We start from the raw sequence: 16,263 nt of genomic DNA on the forward strand, positions 1-16,263 counted from the left end.
CTCTCACCGAGACTTGGCGGTTTCACTGGGCCCCAGCTCGACGACGATACTACTCCCACACCTCGACCTCCTGTACGTTATGCGACCCTGATAAAAATTCTCGTTCTCTATTGTTCCACCCTAATTAATGTCCCCACTCTTGCTCGAGCGCAAACGACATTGGAATACGCTCCTCCTTCTGTTCGAGATGTGCGATCTCCCTGTGCTTTCATACGGCCCTGCTACGTCGCGCTGTCACTTATCCAATATCTGTAAACAAAAAATGGTTAGCTCGTCAGTGGGAGTAAGATGAATGACTTGTACCGGTGCATATGTGCAACGCAAATGCATTATGAATTTATAAGGAAGTGCCAGAATATATTCTAACATGTGCAAATCAACACTTGCGCAAGTTTAATCAATAAAGATCCCTTTGTCATCTAATTAACCCATAATTCCTCGACAATAATATCATGAAATAACGTAATACTAAAAATACGCATAATACTCAAATTTAAGAAAACATGTAGCAATACTAACATATATTTTACAAAAAGAATAAGTTTTTCTTAAGGATAAAATAAATATTATGTTGTTATTTTTAGATAACAATTTTATATTTTAAGCAAGTTTTAGAATCCTTTATCTTAATTTTAACGGCAAGTTCTTTGATCGTTATAAATTAAATTAATTAATTTCTTTAATCAAAACATTGCTATACTAATTTAAGAAACATAAATAGTTATAAATCAAGGTCTTCGTCAATTTAACAAAGTAGATAATAAAAAACATATAATGAATAAGATAATTTTGTATTTAATTTTAAATCAGCTAGTTTCATCGCGGACACTTATTTCATAATACGAACACGGTTGTTTGTCGATTGATTTGTAAGTCGATAGAAATTCACCGATAGCCGGAGGTCGCGTTTTTTTAACACAAAATGTCGCATCGTGTACCAGGTTACTATGTCGCGCATCGAGTTCCGTTTACAAATGTAACGCGACCGGCTTTTCACCAATGCGCCTTCGTTGCAGTTTCTGTTTTCCTGTGTAATTGCAAACTATCGCTTGTTTACAGCAAATTGTTGCAACTTCTCATACGTTGTAATGGCAATTAAAAAACATTTTGACAATCACGCGGAAAAGCAATTCGCGCGCGTTTCGCGCGTAATTTTGCAAGATAGTTTCTTCTCTCAATTGACAATTATTTCGTCATTCTATCTACCTTGCAACTTGCAAATTTAAAAAAAAATGCTATAATATTGCTATTTTACAGATACAGATAATGATGTTGCAAATATTTTAGTAAAATTATTTTCAAATTATTTTTAAATATTTGTAAAAAACAATTTATACGTGATTCAACATTTGGGTTTTACATACATTTAATCTCTTTTAACGTTTAAAAACATATTTGTTATTATTTATAAATATTATCAATTTGTTGTATGTGTATATTATTAAAAAAAGGAGAGATACATTATTACAGATATAAGTAAATATAATAAAATAAATATATTATCAAATGTCAAGAATTCGCTCCTTGACTTTTCCAACATGTTTTATTTATCTTTAGTACGCAAAAAAAAAAGAATATATTTTTATGAACAATATTGTACTGTTGCAATTACATGCCACAATTACATACATCGATATATGTATACAGACATGCCGGCGAGAGTCAGAAACCAATATTATCTTCCTACACTCCTAATACTTGAGTGTCTCGTCTGTTCTAACCCATTTCTTCCTATGAATGACTTCGTCTCGGTTTGGCGAGGCTTTCCACGTGGGTTCCACAACGAATTCCACCTGTGCATCCTCGGTGCTGCTAAACCGTACCCTAAGCCGGTACCAATTCTCTCAACTCGACGGATTAAGTCAACATAGACTCCTGCAATGTTGATACTCCTCTAATATCGCGGTAACGAGCGCAGACCACCTCCTCGCTGTCGCGTCGTGTTAATCTCCTTGATAAAACCGAGTTTGCAATATATTGCAGTAGTAATCGTGCGTTATTTATGATCTTCCCAGCTGGGCTGTACGTTATATTTATGACTTTCACATAAAGTTATTGCATATTTTTCGAATAGTTACAATACACATAAAATTAATAATATAATAGTTACCTTATCAAAATTTCCTTCTCATATGCAGAGCTAAAATAAAAATATTTCGATACTGGGGGCAAAAAAATGCAGTCCTTAATAATAAATAATATTTCTTTGACGACTTGTAAAATATAATAAAAAGTTAATATTAATTAGTGTGATATTAATATATTATATAAATATTAATTTAATAGGAACGTATAATCACATAGGTGTACAGATATACGTTATAAACATATACAGATTGCACATACATGTGTGTTGTAAACGAATGAAACATAGTTATTAAAAGCATAATAAAATCAGACTGTATGCATAGTATACATTTTACATTTATATATAATATTAATTTTTGTAAAAATTCATAGTGAATGCATTTTTTTCATTAAAAGTAAAATTTTTTGTGCTTTAATTGCTACAAAATTATCAATTATTTTCAATCAAAATATGTTATACATATGTTTCATTTTTATTTAATGTACAATGAGCTCAATAACGGATAATTTCTATATATTAAAATAGAAATTTATACATATATTGTTATTTTTGCGTCCTTTCAAATTTTTTTTATGCCTTGAGAAGCAAATCCCTCTTTCGCTATATCCTATATCCTTTCACTATATCGCGGTTCTGCAAGTTTTAATATAGGATTGCTTATGAATTTATTCGCAGCAAATTTATTTTCATTGTCAAATTATAAATACACTATCATTTACATTTAAATTCTATTAATATAATTAATAAAAAAAGATATCTTAAATCTTAAAAAGATAAATATTGAAAATCTATGTGCCATAATAATATAAATATAAACGAAATAAATATAGGGATAAATGATTATACTTGTGTGTAAAGATATTATCCTTTATATTTCTTATACCTAAACAAATTCACGGTTTGAAGGAAAGAGACGACTAAAGAAAATTAGATTAGGTAAAAGCAGAAATTTACGCGGTTGAAACGTTCTTAGACATTTAAATTAATGGCGACAAAATAACAAATTATAATCTCTTGATAACTCATTACGTCCAATTCAATTATTATAATTAGAAATGTAACGAGCGATGTAAACGACGGTTTTGCCGTGTAGTTCCAGTTGGAAGCCCTTCTGGTTACAGGAGTATCACAAACATCTGTCGCGATGTCGGACCGGCCCGAGATCGTCGGGGCCAACGAGACAATTCCATTGATGTCGATGACTGCGCCATAGCGTTTCGGTTACCAACTGACTGCGTCAAATGTGCTACCCCCCTATGGGGGCGGTGCCTGAAAATCACTCTCTGTACCCTCGTGTTACCCTGCTACCGAACCGCCCTTGTTTTCCAATAAATACAAAGCATTTCCGCCGATTGTCGGTCGCGGCGGAAAAGAAATTCGAGCGCATCCGACTCTTTTACGTGTTCCTAACTTATGAGCCGTATTTGTTCCTCACGCGTCTCATGTAAGGGGCACATCGGAAACCGATACCTAAAACCTACCATCGCCTGATAGCGGCCTATTCCGTTTCCGGTCGAGTTCCCATCGGACCGCGCCATGGCACGATTTGGCCCGCGTTCAATTTATCGATCTCGGTTCTGTCACTATCGCGGCGAGCAGTGACTCCGCTTCGCGATCACAGAACGGAAAATGTCACCTCTAACTCTGTATGCCATCCCGCTCCGCACGCCAATCGGGAATTCCTATTCCGATTCGATATTCCCGTTCACTCTTTATTCCCTCTCGAGACGTTGATTCGTCTCTAATCGAGATGCCATCATGTTGTTTTATTCGCCGACGATAACCTCGGCGTCACGGTAATTTCCTACTTTAATTGTAGTGATACAAATACCAATTCAGTTATTCGTGACAATCTCAACAATTTTCTCTTTTCTTACAATCGCAATTATAAGTCTATTTTCTGTGACTGCACTAGTGTATATACTTTTAAAACTTAAAGTGAGATTGGTATATATTTAATATTTGTCGAAAGCGAGATATGTTGTTCAAGTACAGTCTAATGCAGAAACAGAAAACAGACCAAAGATATCACATTTTATACAATGCCATTGCTGTAATTTACGCTTATATAACAAACTTTATATAATATACCGTTTCGTTTTACAGATAATGCACTTGATGTAGTATTTTATCCTGTTTAATAGTCTGTAAACTATGAAAATAAAATATAGATCATGCATAAAACGAAATGCACTCACCTTATATTGCCTGCTTTGTTATCTTTCATAATTATGATAATGCGCATGTTAATGCATAAAGAAATATTACGAGAAAAATATCTCGAATATTTTAGGTAAATTTTTTACAACTTTGTATATATTTGTTTTAATCTTTTGACTTAAATCTTTTGATTCTCTTTGATTGCATTACCTAGTCATCTTCATCTTTTCGTCAATTTAGATTTACATGCAAATATATATCAGATATTTTCAAAATAAAATTATAATGTACATATAAAATATCGTAAAATTAAATATATATATTTTTTATATATTTAAAATAAATGTAAATATAAAAAATGTCAAAATCTAAATAAATAGAAGAATACATATTAACAGTTTCTATTTCTTGCATATTTATTCATATGCAGAATTGATCAAAGAAATTAATTTTTTTAATAACTAACGCAATGATTTTTTATGTAATGCAATTAAATTGCAAAAGAATAATCCGAATCAATTAGTTATTTTTATTTTTCTACGTTTGACGTCAATCGCAGATCGAGCTCGATATTGTCCGTACACGTGCCGTCGACACGCGTCGTCATGTTATCTATCAAGGCCGCACGCGCTGACGGAAGCGACCAATCGGCTTCCTCTAATTCCGCGCGCATCCATTGCAGCGGATCAGCGCCATTGCGTCGCGGTGACAACCTTCGGTTGGTTGCATGCGCACACCCCGGATACTAAACCCCTTCACCCCGAGTGCGCATTCGCGGTATTCCAATATAGGGATGCACCTCCGTCGCGGGATGTTATCCTGGCAGGGTGGCGGGCACCGGCGACGCTTCGTCCGTCGGAAGGAGCCGCTAAAAACCTGGGACCTGCGACGCATCTTTTTCGCGGCACGACTTTTGGCCGGCGAACGCCTGGAGACGAGGTCTGCGGCCTTGACGGCAGCTCGTAGCGAGCCACTTAAGCAGGCGACCATCTCACTACGGCCAGGGCCGTATAGCGCGCGAGGTGGTCGGTGGCGGGAAACCGTTCCAATTCTGTAGGGTGGAAAAGAGTAACGACTCGGTCGGTGGACCAGGCGGTGGTGGAGGAGGAGGACGAGGATGGTTGGACGCGGGGATATGGCCAGGAACGATTTATGATGTCTTTTTACCGTCCATCTCCGTCTTCCTTTTTTCGCCATTCTTTTTCCGTCCGCCCTTCCATCCCCCGCCATCGCATCGGCCGGTGTGCACACGCACACCAATTCCCCCGGGTTATCGATCTCCGCCGATGACGCTTGACGGCGCCAGCGCGCTACCCGTTCTAGTCGCCCTTGTCGCCGCGTTCATGTATGTATGTATATATACATATATCCGTGTGCATCAAACACGTGCGATGGATGCAGCTGCGTGGGAAGCACGATGGGGGTGGCGTGAACAGATACGCGAACGCGTATGCGCATTACAAATGGGGTATTTTTCTTCCCTCTCCCTTCCCACTATATTTACCTCGTTTGCAACAAAAGCTATAACATGTGTGCATATAGCATCGATATCATTATGACATTATTATTACGATCTCTTTTCTAATTAAAACACCTGCTCCATAATAAACCGACTAATGCACTTTTACACTTTAAAAGATAAAAAAAAATGTAGATAAGAAAAAATGTGTTTAATTGATCGTTCTATCTTTTTATACTTGCGAAATATATCAACATCTGTTTAAGCTGTTTAAGCTGTCTAATCTTTATTTATTTCTATTTTATCTATTATATTATAGTTATATCTATTCATTTCTATTTCTAAAAAGTCAGCGTTTATTTTCCAATCACATTTAAAAAGATATATTCCTGAAATCCTTGAAAGAAGAATTTTAATATACGTTGAAATTTATTTTTAACTTCAAGATAATCCAAGTTTATCGTCGTCATTGCTAGCATATAATGAGAATTTCTTTTGACATTTATTCATACGCAAAACCTTATTAGAAATATTCCGTTTATTCCGGTCTATGCTTAAGGTAACTCGATATTTTTGCATTCTAATTTTTACGCTTCTCATACATTTACACTTACACGTTTACAATTGCTACAACGATGCTATGTAAAAAAGTTAATAGAATAGAATCACCCTCGAACGCCAACCCTGCTTCTACTACCCTGTTGCAAAAAGCCTCGAGCCATCCCAAATCGAAGCCGTATCATGCAACCTTCGAAGATGAAGCCCTGATAGTTAAGCAAAGGGAACGTTTAACCAGCTTTTCGACTTTCCGACATTTTCAACATTCATACTTTCTTGACAGTATGCGTCTCTGATCTGATTTACCCATGTTGCACCTCGATGGTGATCCTCGTAAATTTGACGAATCAATGACATGATGTACGAGACAATCGTGAAAGAACAGAAACGTCTGAGAAGTAATGAATTGCATTGAGACACTCAAGATTATTAGAAGATTTAGGAGAGATAAAATAAAGATCGTTAATAATAATTGTTTTATAAAGAGATGAGGAAGATAATTGAATGAAGGTCTAAATTGACACAACTGTTAGAGATGCAAATATCGTAAATCGTCCAACTTCTTGTAACCTATGTAATCCTGATCGATAGATACTGAAGATCATCTCGAGACATCGCACAACTAGTTCACAGATTCATCGCCTGTGTTAGCTTCTTATGCTTTTGTTGTAGATAAATAGATAGTTCTTCTAGAAAGACCACCCTTCTCTAATAAAGAAAAAAAGAAAGAATAATAATTTACTATATTCAATGAGAGTAAATTACTTTATTGGCTAAAAATTTATTAGAAATTAACAGTATATGTACGAAAATTAGAAGATATTTATAAATATTTTTAAAAACATTATTTGAATAAAATATCGCATTTGTACCGAGCTATATTCACATTATTAATGTAAAACTTATGCTTATACAAGAGTAATTCTTTTTTATATTTGCATCATACATTTAGCTTAGCATAATTAACGTATCTCTAAAATTAAGGTTTTCTTTTCCTTTCTACGTTAATAAGTGTAGAAATTATACGTACATACAATATACATATGAATCTTCCATCATCTGTCAGCTCATCTATGTATTTTTATTGATGATTATGAAAAACATAACGCGACGTTTTATTAATTTCTGCCATTAAATTGCTTTTAAACGGTATATAGTTCAATTTCTATTGTCACGTTATATTTGTGAGCTTTCTCAGCAGAATAGGAACTTAATACAGATATACATATATCACGATATTCTAATCGAATTTCTGTCAAACTGTTATACTGTTAATAGCATTGCTAACATCAAGAGAGACGAGATAGTCAAGTGAACGGGCAGCGCGAGGAATAAGCGCGTTTTATTTATTAGGGAAGTAGCGAAGTAAGAAAGAATGAGAAGCCTATGAATTGCGAGCAGCAAATTGGTCCATAGGCATGAGATGAAATCACGACAGGTTTCTTTGGATTATGCTAGCCTGTTCAGTACATGCTAAAGATCATCTCAAGAAACAATTCAGTCCACCAGCATCTTGATCATTTCTCCACCTCCTGTCATTCAATATTGCGCGCGCTATTCGCAATGAGATGTTTATGGCAGAAAGCCAAAATCATTTTTAAAAAATCGCACATAAAGGGATATTACCTTCAATGATAATTTTCATTTAAAGATTCGATTCACATTCTCGCAGACATCCGTTATTGTTACCATATAGTTCTAAATATTAAATAATTTATAAACACATTGATAATCAATGAAATTAATCTCAGAAACTTAATCAAGCAGAATATATATATCTTACTATGTATATACATATATATATCTAAGATTATTAAATAATAATTGTTATTTACTTGTGCAGTACTTCTGTTAAGTAGAACTAATAATTTTACTGATCTCCAACATTAAACATTAGTTTAACGAATCGATATGAAATTAATGCAACGTGTACTCAAAATGTCACAAAGGACGGTCATTGAGCTACAGGAGTCGCGACAATGGAACCGCTTTAACTCTTCGTCACGCTACCAGCCGGATCAGTTTAAAGCACGAAAGTGAGTGGTGAACAAATGGTAGATCGACAGCGGCAACATGGTATCAACTAAGAAGACAAATCGCTTTGGCCTCTTCAAGTTCACCCCTCCGTGATATCTCCCGAAAAAAATCGTTTTATTGCTATGCACCTTCTCCACATCAATTCTTCGCCATTCGCTGAGTCGTTCCTTGCCCCATATGCGTTAGAATAGCCAGAGATTCATAATAACCTGATATCTTCGAGAAAAACCTCAACCTCGATATCCACTATCGATCTCCACATATCGAGAAGTGATCAATATTCAAAGTTTTTGAAGCATCTTAAACTTCGAATATTCAAAACTTTGTTAGAGATATCAAAGAAGCAATAATAACTCATTCCATTGAATTAAAAAATAACATTTTGTTATTTGTTATTTTTAACTTCTATGTGTATTAAAATGTAATCCATTTTTGTGATTAATTTCCTGACAAAAATAAAAATCAAATATAAATGGAGAGTAACAGAAACTTCGTTTAAACTTAACTTCTGTTACTTTCCCCTTACATTCGATTTACGCTTTTTTATTTTTGCCACTGTAAAATAAATAATGTTCATATTAACATATGTACTTAGAAAATAATATAATAAATTTGAGTCTTTAATACATTTTCTTGAATTAAATTATTTAACTTATTGTTTCAGTTAAATTAACGACATATTAAGTTTGAGCAGTGACAATCTATGAAAATAATTAAAAATAACTCAAGTTGGATATAACATGACATTATAATTTAACGGTATAACTTCGAAAATTCAAATTCTTTTAAAACTTCAAATCTTTAAAGTTATCAAAAGTAACAGCTTTAAGATATACATTACATTATTATTTATGTATCCCTATAAATTATTTTTATGATACAAAGCCTACAGTAGGATATATCATATACATATGTATACTTATAAAAGTGTCATTCCTTACCCTGCGCGTTAGAATGGCCAGAGGTTTATGATAGCCTGATATTATCAGGAAAGGACAACCTCAACATCGATCAAATTCGAGGAGCAATCGATTATCAGGCTTCGAAGAAATAAAACACATTTATATTTTTATTGCTAAAATAAACTTACAAGATAATGTTATAATTTAAGACTGTTAAACGCAGGAAAATCTTGTATTGTAAAATATATTAATTTATTACTTTTTACAATAAGTTTTCTAGATATATATATATATAAAGGTTATAATAATTAAAAAGAAACTTGTTTTTATTGTCTCTCAATTCTTTGTTCATTTGATGTCGTTTCTTGAAGTTATCTTATCTTAGATAAGAATAACCAGAAATTCATGATAGCCTGATATCTTCGAAAGTACTATGTTTTCTTGGATATCAACCGAGAGTAAGTCCGGATCTGCAATAGGTGTAAGTCTTAAGCCGTAAGAAATTGACCAATTACAATCGAAAGCGAGGAGAACAATCGAATGTGATTCGTCTATTTCTTATGGCTATAAAGCTTAAAAACCTATTGTAGATTCGGACTAAAAGCGAAAAAGAGCACTTTTAAAACAGCAAAGAATAATCATTATGTTTGATATTGAATAATTATTAACATGCAACATGTACAAGTAATATTACTTGTATTTTTATAAATATTTCATTGCATGAAGTCCGAAAGTAGAATATATTAAAAGTGAAACGTTTATAAAAATAAAATGTTTGTATTTTTATCACTAAATTAAACTTACATACTCGTATTATAATCCAAGGATAAAATAAAAATCTTATATTATAAAATATATTATTTGGTTATGTTTTTAGCTTTTAGAAGAAATTAACTTTACATATATGTAGAGAATAATAATTTTAAAAAATTTGTTTTTTTTTACTAGCACTTCTTGATTATTGTTCCTTGACATTACCTTGCCCTACATTCGAGAATAACCAGAAATTCATAGTAGCCTGGTAAAAGCTCGGAAAGCGATGTCCTCGATATTGATTATTCGGTACCAGTGTCCTCGATATCATTATTTAATAAAGACTTATAAAAAAGAAACAAAAAAAGCAACTTCGTAAAATTGGATTTAAAAGATAATCACCGTACTTGATAAGGAATAATTATTTACATGTAATATTATACTTTTACATGTAATATTATACAAGTAATATTATACTTGTTTTAAATGTTTAAATATTTTTGTTATTAAAATTAGAAAGTAAAACATGTTATGTTTGCAAAAATGAACCACTCGCGTTTTTATCGCTAGAATAATATTAATACAAAACATTATATAACACACAAATTTATTGTTAAATATTGTTACCTATTTACAAAATGTTGTCTTGACATATAGAGAATGTAATATTTAAGAAGGAATATTTATTACTTCCTGGTACTTTTACTTTTTTTAATTATTATAAACATATTACCATTATTCTCATAACCATTATGTTAAACATTTAGAAAATATTTGTTGTTTTAATTATCACATTATTTATTACTTTAACGTAGTCTGAAAAAGATTACAAAGTAATACAAATAAATTTAAACGCTTTTATTTTTATATTTATCGCACAAGTAATCGACACAATTATACAACACTCAACTTGTAAAAAACTAAACTATTTTACTATTTATGAAAGAGTTATAAGGTTTAAACACATTTTATATTAATTTGATAATTTTTATAAACATCACGTTAAATTTATTTTAATTAAAGTTCTTTACTTTCCTTTGTCTAATGAGGAATAATACAATACAATACTTTATCTTAAGACAACAATTCTTCTTATTTTTTCCTTATAATTAAGAATTTATTATATGGAAAAAAGTGTTTTCCAATTTTATTGATGATATACGTATAAATTCTACGTGCGATGTCTATTGTATATAACATAACGAACTTCTTTTCTCTGATGGGGGGCATATCTTCAACAACTAGAAGAAATAAGGGATAAGGAAAGATTTGTGAATACCTAATACTGTAAGAGGGGTGAGCGACGTGACCTTTACAGAACACGGGAAAATTACAGGGAAAATTACCTGAGCTGAAAATTGTAAGGTTACATCGGAGTAAAACTTTCCTACTGCACGCTCCTACTTCCCTAGTAATATATTTAATATTACTTGATGTTTACGTTAAATTATTAAATTAAACAATACGCTGACCCGGTTACGATGCATTAATGATAAAATACGCGAAGGCATAAGTATATGATCTCGTTCGAATTATATTCGATCCATTCGCTCACGAAATTGATTACCTATCATGAGCGACGCGCATTGTCCTACGTTTTGCGGAAAGATAGACTCAATAATGCAAGAAAATAAAAATGAAGAAAAAAAGGAAGAAAAGGAAAAGGCACGCATTTAATCGATTATATGTATACTACTTGTAAGATACCGGTGAAGGCTCAATACACGTAACGATCAAAACGTACGTTTCGGGACGATCAAACTCCAAGTTCGATATGCTTTCCTGGTATATGAGCACCACTTAGCACACCCTCTGGATTCCCATGGGACGTATACTACATGTAATAAAAATCAAATTAGTTTCTGATTAATGAAGTTAATTTGAGTTACGTCACGTTGCTCATCGTCCACCTTTTGGGATCGTAAGACTCTAAAAACCTACTAAGATATTGCTAAAACATTTACATGAAATTCTTCAATTTGCCAGAGAACATTTATAATCGGCTCTCTCACAGATCATCAATTGCAATTTTCTCGATTTAGTGCAATTTCAGCGTTGTTCTATATTTCTATTTTTATTACTAACCCTTAATTAGGTTTTCTAAATAAGCGCTTTTGCTTAGAACGGGCCTAATGTTCTGAATATATGTGTATTTAATGCATATAACATACTTTGAACGATAATTATAATTCCTAATATCAGAAATCAGGATAGAATTCTATTTACATTTTATACACGGCATAAAATATTTAAGAAAATAATTAAAAATCAGAATACAAAAATATATGACGTATTGAGATGTAAATTTAAATGCACGGCATGTACAATTATGAACAGATTTTTATTTTCAAATCTGATGTGAATTAAGTATAGATCGTTTAAAATGCATTTTGAAATACATACGTATTTATGAGAAAGAAAGCTGCTTACTGACATTTAATTTCGACAAAAGTGCGTTCTTAGTACTTGATAGAGATAAAAAAGTCTTCGTAAACCTTCATTTTATCAAGTTGCATAATACACTATATATTATATATATATATACACACACACACACGCACGCACGCACGCACGCACGCACACACACACACACACATACACACACACACATACGCACACACATATTATATATATATATATAGAGAGAGAGGGACAGAGAGAGAGAGAGAGAGAGAGAGAGAGAGAGAGAGACAAAATACAAAACTATTATATCAGAATCATATTAATCGATGATAGACTCTGTCAAACAGTTATTTCGTTTTATTTAAATCTTTCTATTTAAAAAACATTTTTTTATCTATACATATATACGCAATAAATATGCTTACAGATACATGCACTACGTACACATTTACTTTATACTTTTCTACACAAAATCAGATACATATCTTTTAAAAATCTGTTTCAATTAATTTATAATGACTAAATATAATTTATAATTATATTTTATATATTATAATTATATATAATTATATATTATAATTATTTTGCGTTATAAATTATATATACCTTGTCGCTTGTGTAATTAAGGCTTATACTTACATTTAACAAATAAATTTTAAGTAAAAATAAATAGCATAACATAAAAATTTAAATGTGTAATATTTAATAATAATAATATATGTATGTATACACATAAAGTGCTTGATAAGGTTGATCAGTACTTATTAAAAGTTCCAATAACACATGGGGGCGTAGCTCAGATGGTAGAGCGCTCGCTTAGCATGCGAGAGGTACCGGGATCGATACCCGGCGCCTCCAATCTTTTTTTATATTTTAAATTTGCTGTTAAAGTTGATATTATTGTATATTTACTATATATTACTTTATATTTTTTATTTTACTTAAATATATTATTTATACACAATATAATTAAAATATATATATTTTATTTCTTCTTTTAAGATAAATTACATTTTTTTGTATGTTTCTCTTTTCTTCTTTAATATTCTGTTATATCAATCTAATTTCTGTTTTGCAATTTAATTTCACAAATCAACTTTTTTTATTAAAATTGTTAATTGAAAAATGAAATGTGCTTGTGCTGCAGGATTGACGAAAGCTAATACTAGCACACTATTGAATCCGGAGCATAATTATAATGGCGCCGAGAGATTATACTGTCCAGTGAACGCTTATGTTGGGAATCAACCGGTCGATCGACAAGACAGTTCTCTGCGACTGAGACAATTAAGATCCGAGATGATTCGAGTAGTGGCAATTCAAGGGCCAGCTCTCGATGGTTACATCGTTACATCGGATGACGAACATCAAGTGAGTTCTATATTGTTCTATGTCAATGAAATTACCACTCGATATTGATAATTATGATTTGCCTGTCCAGAAATCTATTCGCACATATCATCGCATATCTTTGTAATTGGCGCGTTAATAGATCCTAGTCTTAATTATAAAAATTAAGGCATTGATATGGCGATGATTGTTTGTGTGATTCTTCATTTATCATTGTGATAAAGAAAATCAACATATTTATAAATATTATTAAAATTCATCACTGCGATCGCTTAGTCTTAAAAAGACTAGTCGAAAGACGAGTGATTTAATATCAATAATTTAATGTTAATTATTGTTGTTATTTCGCTATTATAATATTTATCACTACATTTATAAAAATCAAGCCTAATGTGTAATATTATTTTCATTGTATTATCTAGCCGATTGGTAGCGACATCGATATGTCCACATTGTTTTAAATCAATTAATACGTGTTAAATATTATTTCTCTCATTATGCTTTTCAGACAGTGAGCTTCATATCTCATGGCCGTGATGGCCCCCTAGAGGTACATTCTGCGTGGTGTATCATATTTGAAAGCTTCTCTTATATGGAAAATAACATTTTGCAGTTTAATTACCTTGACTGATACGTTAAACAGCCATTTTGTATTTACTAAAATATTTCAAATTTAAATTTTATTTGATTTTGAGTGCAGTGTCCAATTTTTTAAATCCATGTTTCCCAATATAAACGTTTCACTAATTTTGGGATTTAATAAAAATATTCTTAAGTTATACCAAATAATAAAATAAAAAATAAAAGACAATGATAAACAATTTGTAATAAAAGACATATTTAAGTGTTAATTATTATTGATCGACGACGAAGTATTTGGGGGACATCGATTTAAGTTCAAATATTTAGCTTTATCATATTTTAATATTCAGTAAATATGAAAATTCTTTTTCAAATTATTGCAATTAATATTACTAGTCTTTGGCTGTTATTATATTAATATTTATCAATTTATTTTTTTTTTATTAATAAAACAAATTGTTTTTATATAGAGCGAAGCTGTAGATCCACATGATATGAGAAGAGAATTTCTTACTGGATTCCACGGAAGTGCTGGGGTAGCTATAGTCACTATTGACAAGGCAGTACTTTGGACTGATGGTCGATATCATGTTCAAGCAAATCATCAGCTGGATTGCAATTGGATTTTAATGAAGCGAGGTGAACATGACGTGCGTAAATTAATTTAAATATTGTCATTATTTCCGTATCAAAATCCTTATTTTATATTAAATTTGCAAGCTTATCAATCATTGATTATTTATGTATACTATATATATGTACACATATATATATATATATATATATATATGCAATATTCTCTCTCTCTCTCTCTCTCTCTCTCTCTCTCTCTCTCTCTTTCTCTCCCCCCCTCTCTCATCATTAATAAAATAATCTGTTGCGAAATAGATTCATACACTTATCATATTTCAATTCATTCTCAATGTTTTCATTCTTAATTGTTATACATAACAGCTGTTTATATGATTTAAATAATTAAAATTCAAAGATAACAATAAAATTCAGAATAATAACATTTCGTTTTTTTTTTATACATATATATTTACTCATAATTTAATTAAAATTTTTTAATAATTACGTATTTTTAATAATACGTTAAAAATAAAATTAATTATAAAAATATACTATTATTTAATATTTTTATTGTTTAAAAATATATAATAAATTATATATTTTTTTATCTGATAATTCTTTACTTTTATTCTGATGATACCAAATGCTTTCTGTTGCCGTCCTCTTCTGGATATCAATCATGAAATTTTATCCCTAGGATGAAAAGTGAAAAGTGAAAATTTTAATCATTGAAGTTAATGGAGAAATTTTTCACTTTTCACTTTCATCCTAGGAAAAAGGAGTTTCATAATTGTTACCCTGATCACTGTTCTGAGTAACCTAGCCGGTCCCCAGATGGCGAGACTATCTAGATTTAAGTTTAACTGTTCTGTAATTTCCTAGATGGCTCCGCAGAGAATTGTTTTCTCGTGTTTAAAATTTGACCACGACTACTATATCTACGACGATGCAGCGAGATAATCTTAAGATCATACTTCACAGGATCAGTTCTGTAGGAGTTGATCTCATTCTCCCTCCCTAACATGGGAGTTGATGTAACCATGATGAAGAGAAATAGCTCTCTTCTCTGAGCGTGAGAACGACACGAGTTCTCGAATTGTTTCGAGAATTCTGTCATCAATGATCGTTCGCCCTTCGCATTCAATGCGAGGGGGATGGGGAAGAAGGGCTTTCTGAGTGGTTATTTTTTAAATTAAAACATAAAATTTTGTAATATTTGAGTAATGACGATCATATAACTTTTTCTCTAGAAACGAAAAGTGAATATTTTGATGTATTTTATATATATACATACAAAAATTTCACGTTTCGTTCTAAAGGGAAAAAAGTTATCATAATCGCGCTATTTTGGATGCACAATTAGTACGAGATACACGATGCTTTTTTTTCTAGCTGTA

At 31.7% G+C, this 16,263-nt stretch overlaps 1 protein-coding gene, 1 long non-coding RNA gene and 2 other non-coding genes across 5 annotated transcripts in view; 3 read left to right on the forward strand and 1 right to left on the reverse strand.

Annotated features, from left to right (window-relative positions):
- LOC105150035 (xaa-Pro aminopeptidase ApepP) overlaps positions 1-16,263 on the forward strand; it is a 35,059-nt gene that overhangs the window by 14,530 nt on the left and 4,266 nt on the right. For both annotated transcript variants that reach the window (XM_087404203.1, XM_011062831.2), the window contains exons 2-3: positions 13,509-13,732; positions 14,764-14,943. In XM_087404203.1, coding sequence (XP_087260329.1) covers positions 13,509-13,732; positions 14,764-14,943 — 404 coding nt within the window. The remainder of the gene's footprint in view (positions 1-13,508; positions 13,733-14,763; positions 14,944-16,263) is intronic.
- On the reverse strand, positions 14-12,500 carry LOC147910248 (uncharacterized). The gene is made up of 3 exons (XR_015544500.1): positions 3,571-12,500; positions 2,111-2,140; positions 14-2,020 (listed from the first exon to the last, which is right to left on the reverse strand). It is a non-coding gene; the product is annotated as an uncharacterized LOC147910248 (long non-coding RNA).
- TRNAA-AGC (transfer RNA alanine (anticodon AGC)) lies at positions 13,147-13,219 on the forward strand. The gene has a single exon. It is a non-coding gene; the product is annotated as a tRNA-Ala (tRNA).
- Positions 15,831-16,047, forward strand: LOC147910250 (small nucleolar RNA U3). The gene has a single exon (XR_015544693.1). It is a non-coding gene; the product is annotated as a small nucleolar RNA U3 (small nucleolar RNA).

The sequence above is a fragment of the Acromyrmex echinatior genome, chromosome 3, assembly GCF_024713525.1.
Source record: "Acromyrmex echinatior isolate Ae372 chromosome 3, ASM2471352v2, whole genome shotgun sequence".
Lineage (NCBI taxonomy): Eukaryota > Metazoa > Arthropoda > Insecta > Hymenoptera > Formicidae > Acromyrmex > Acromyrmex echinatior.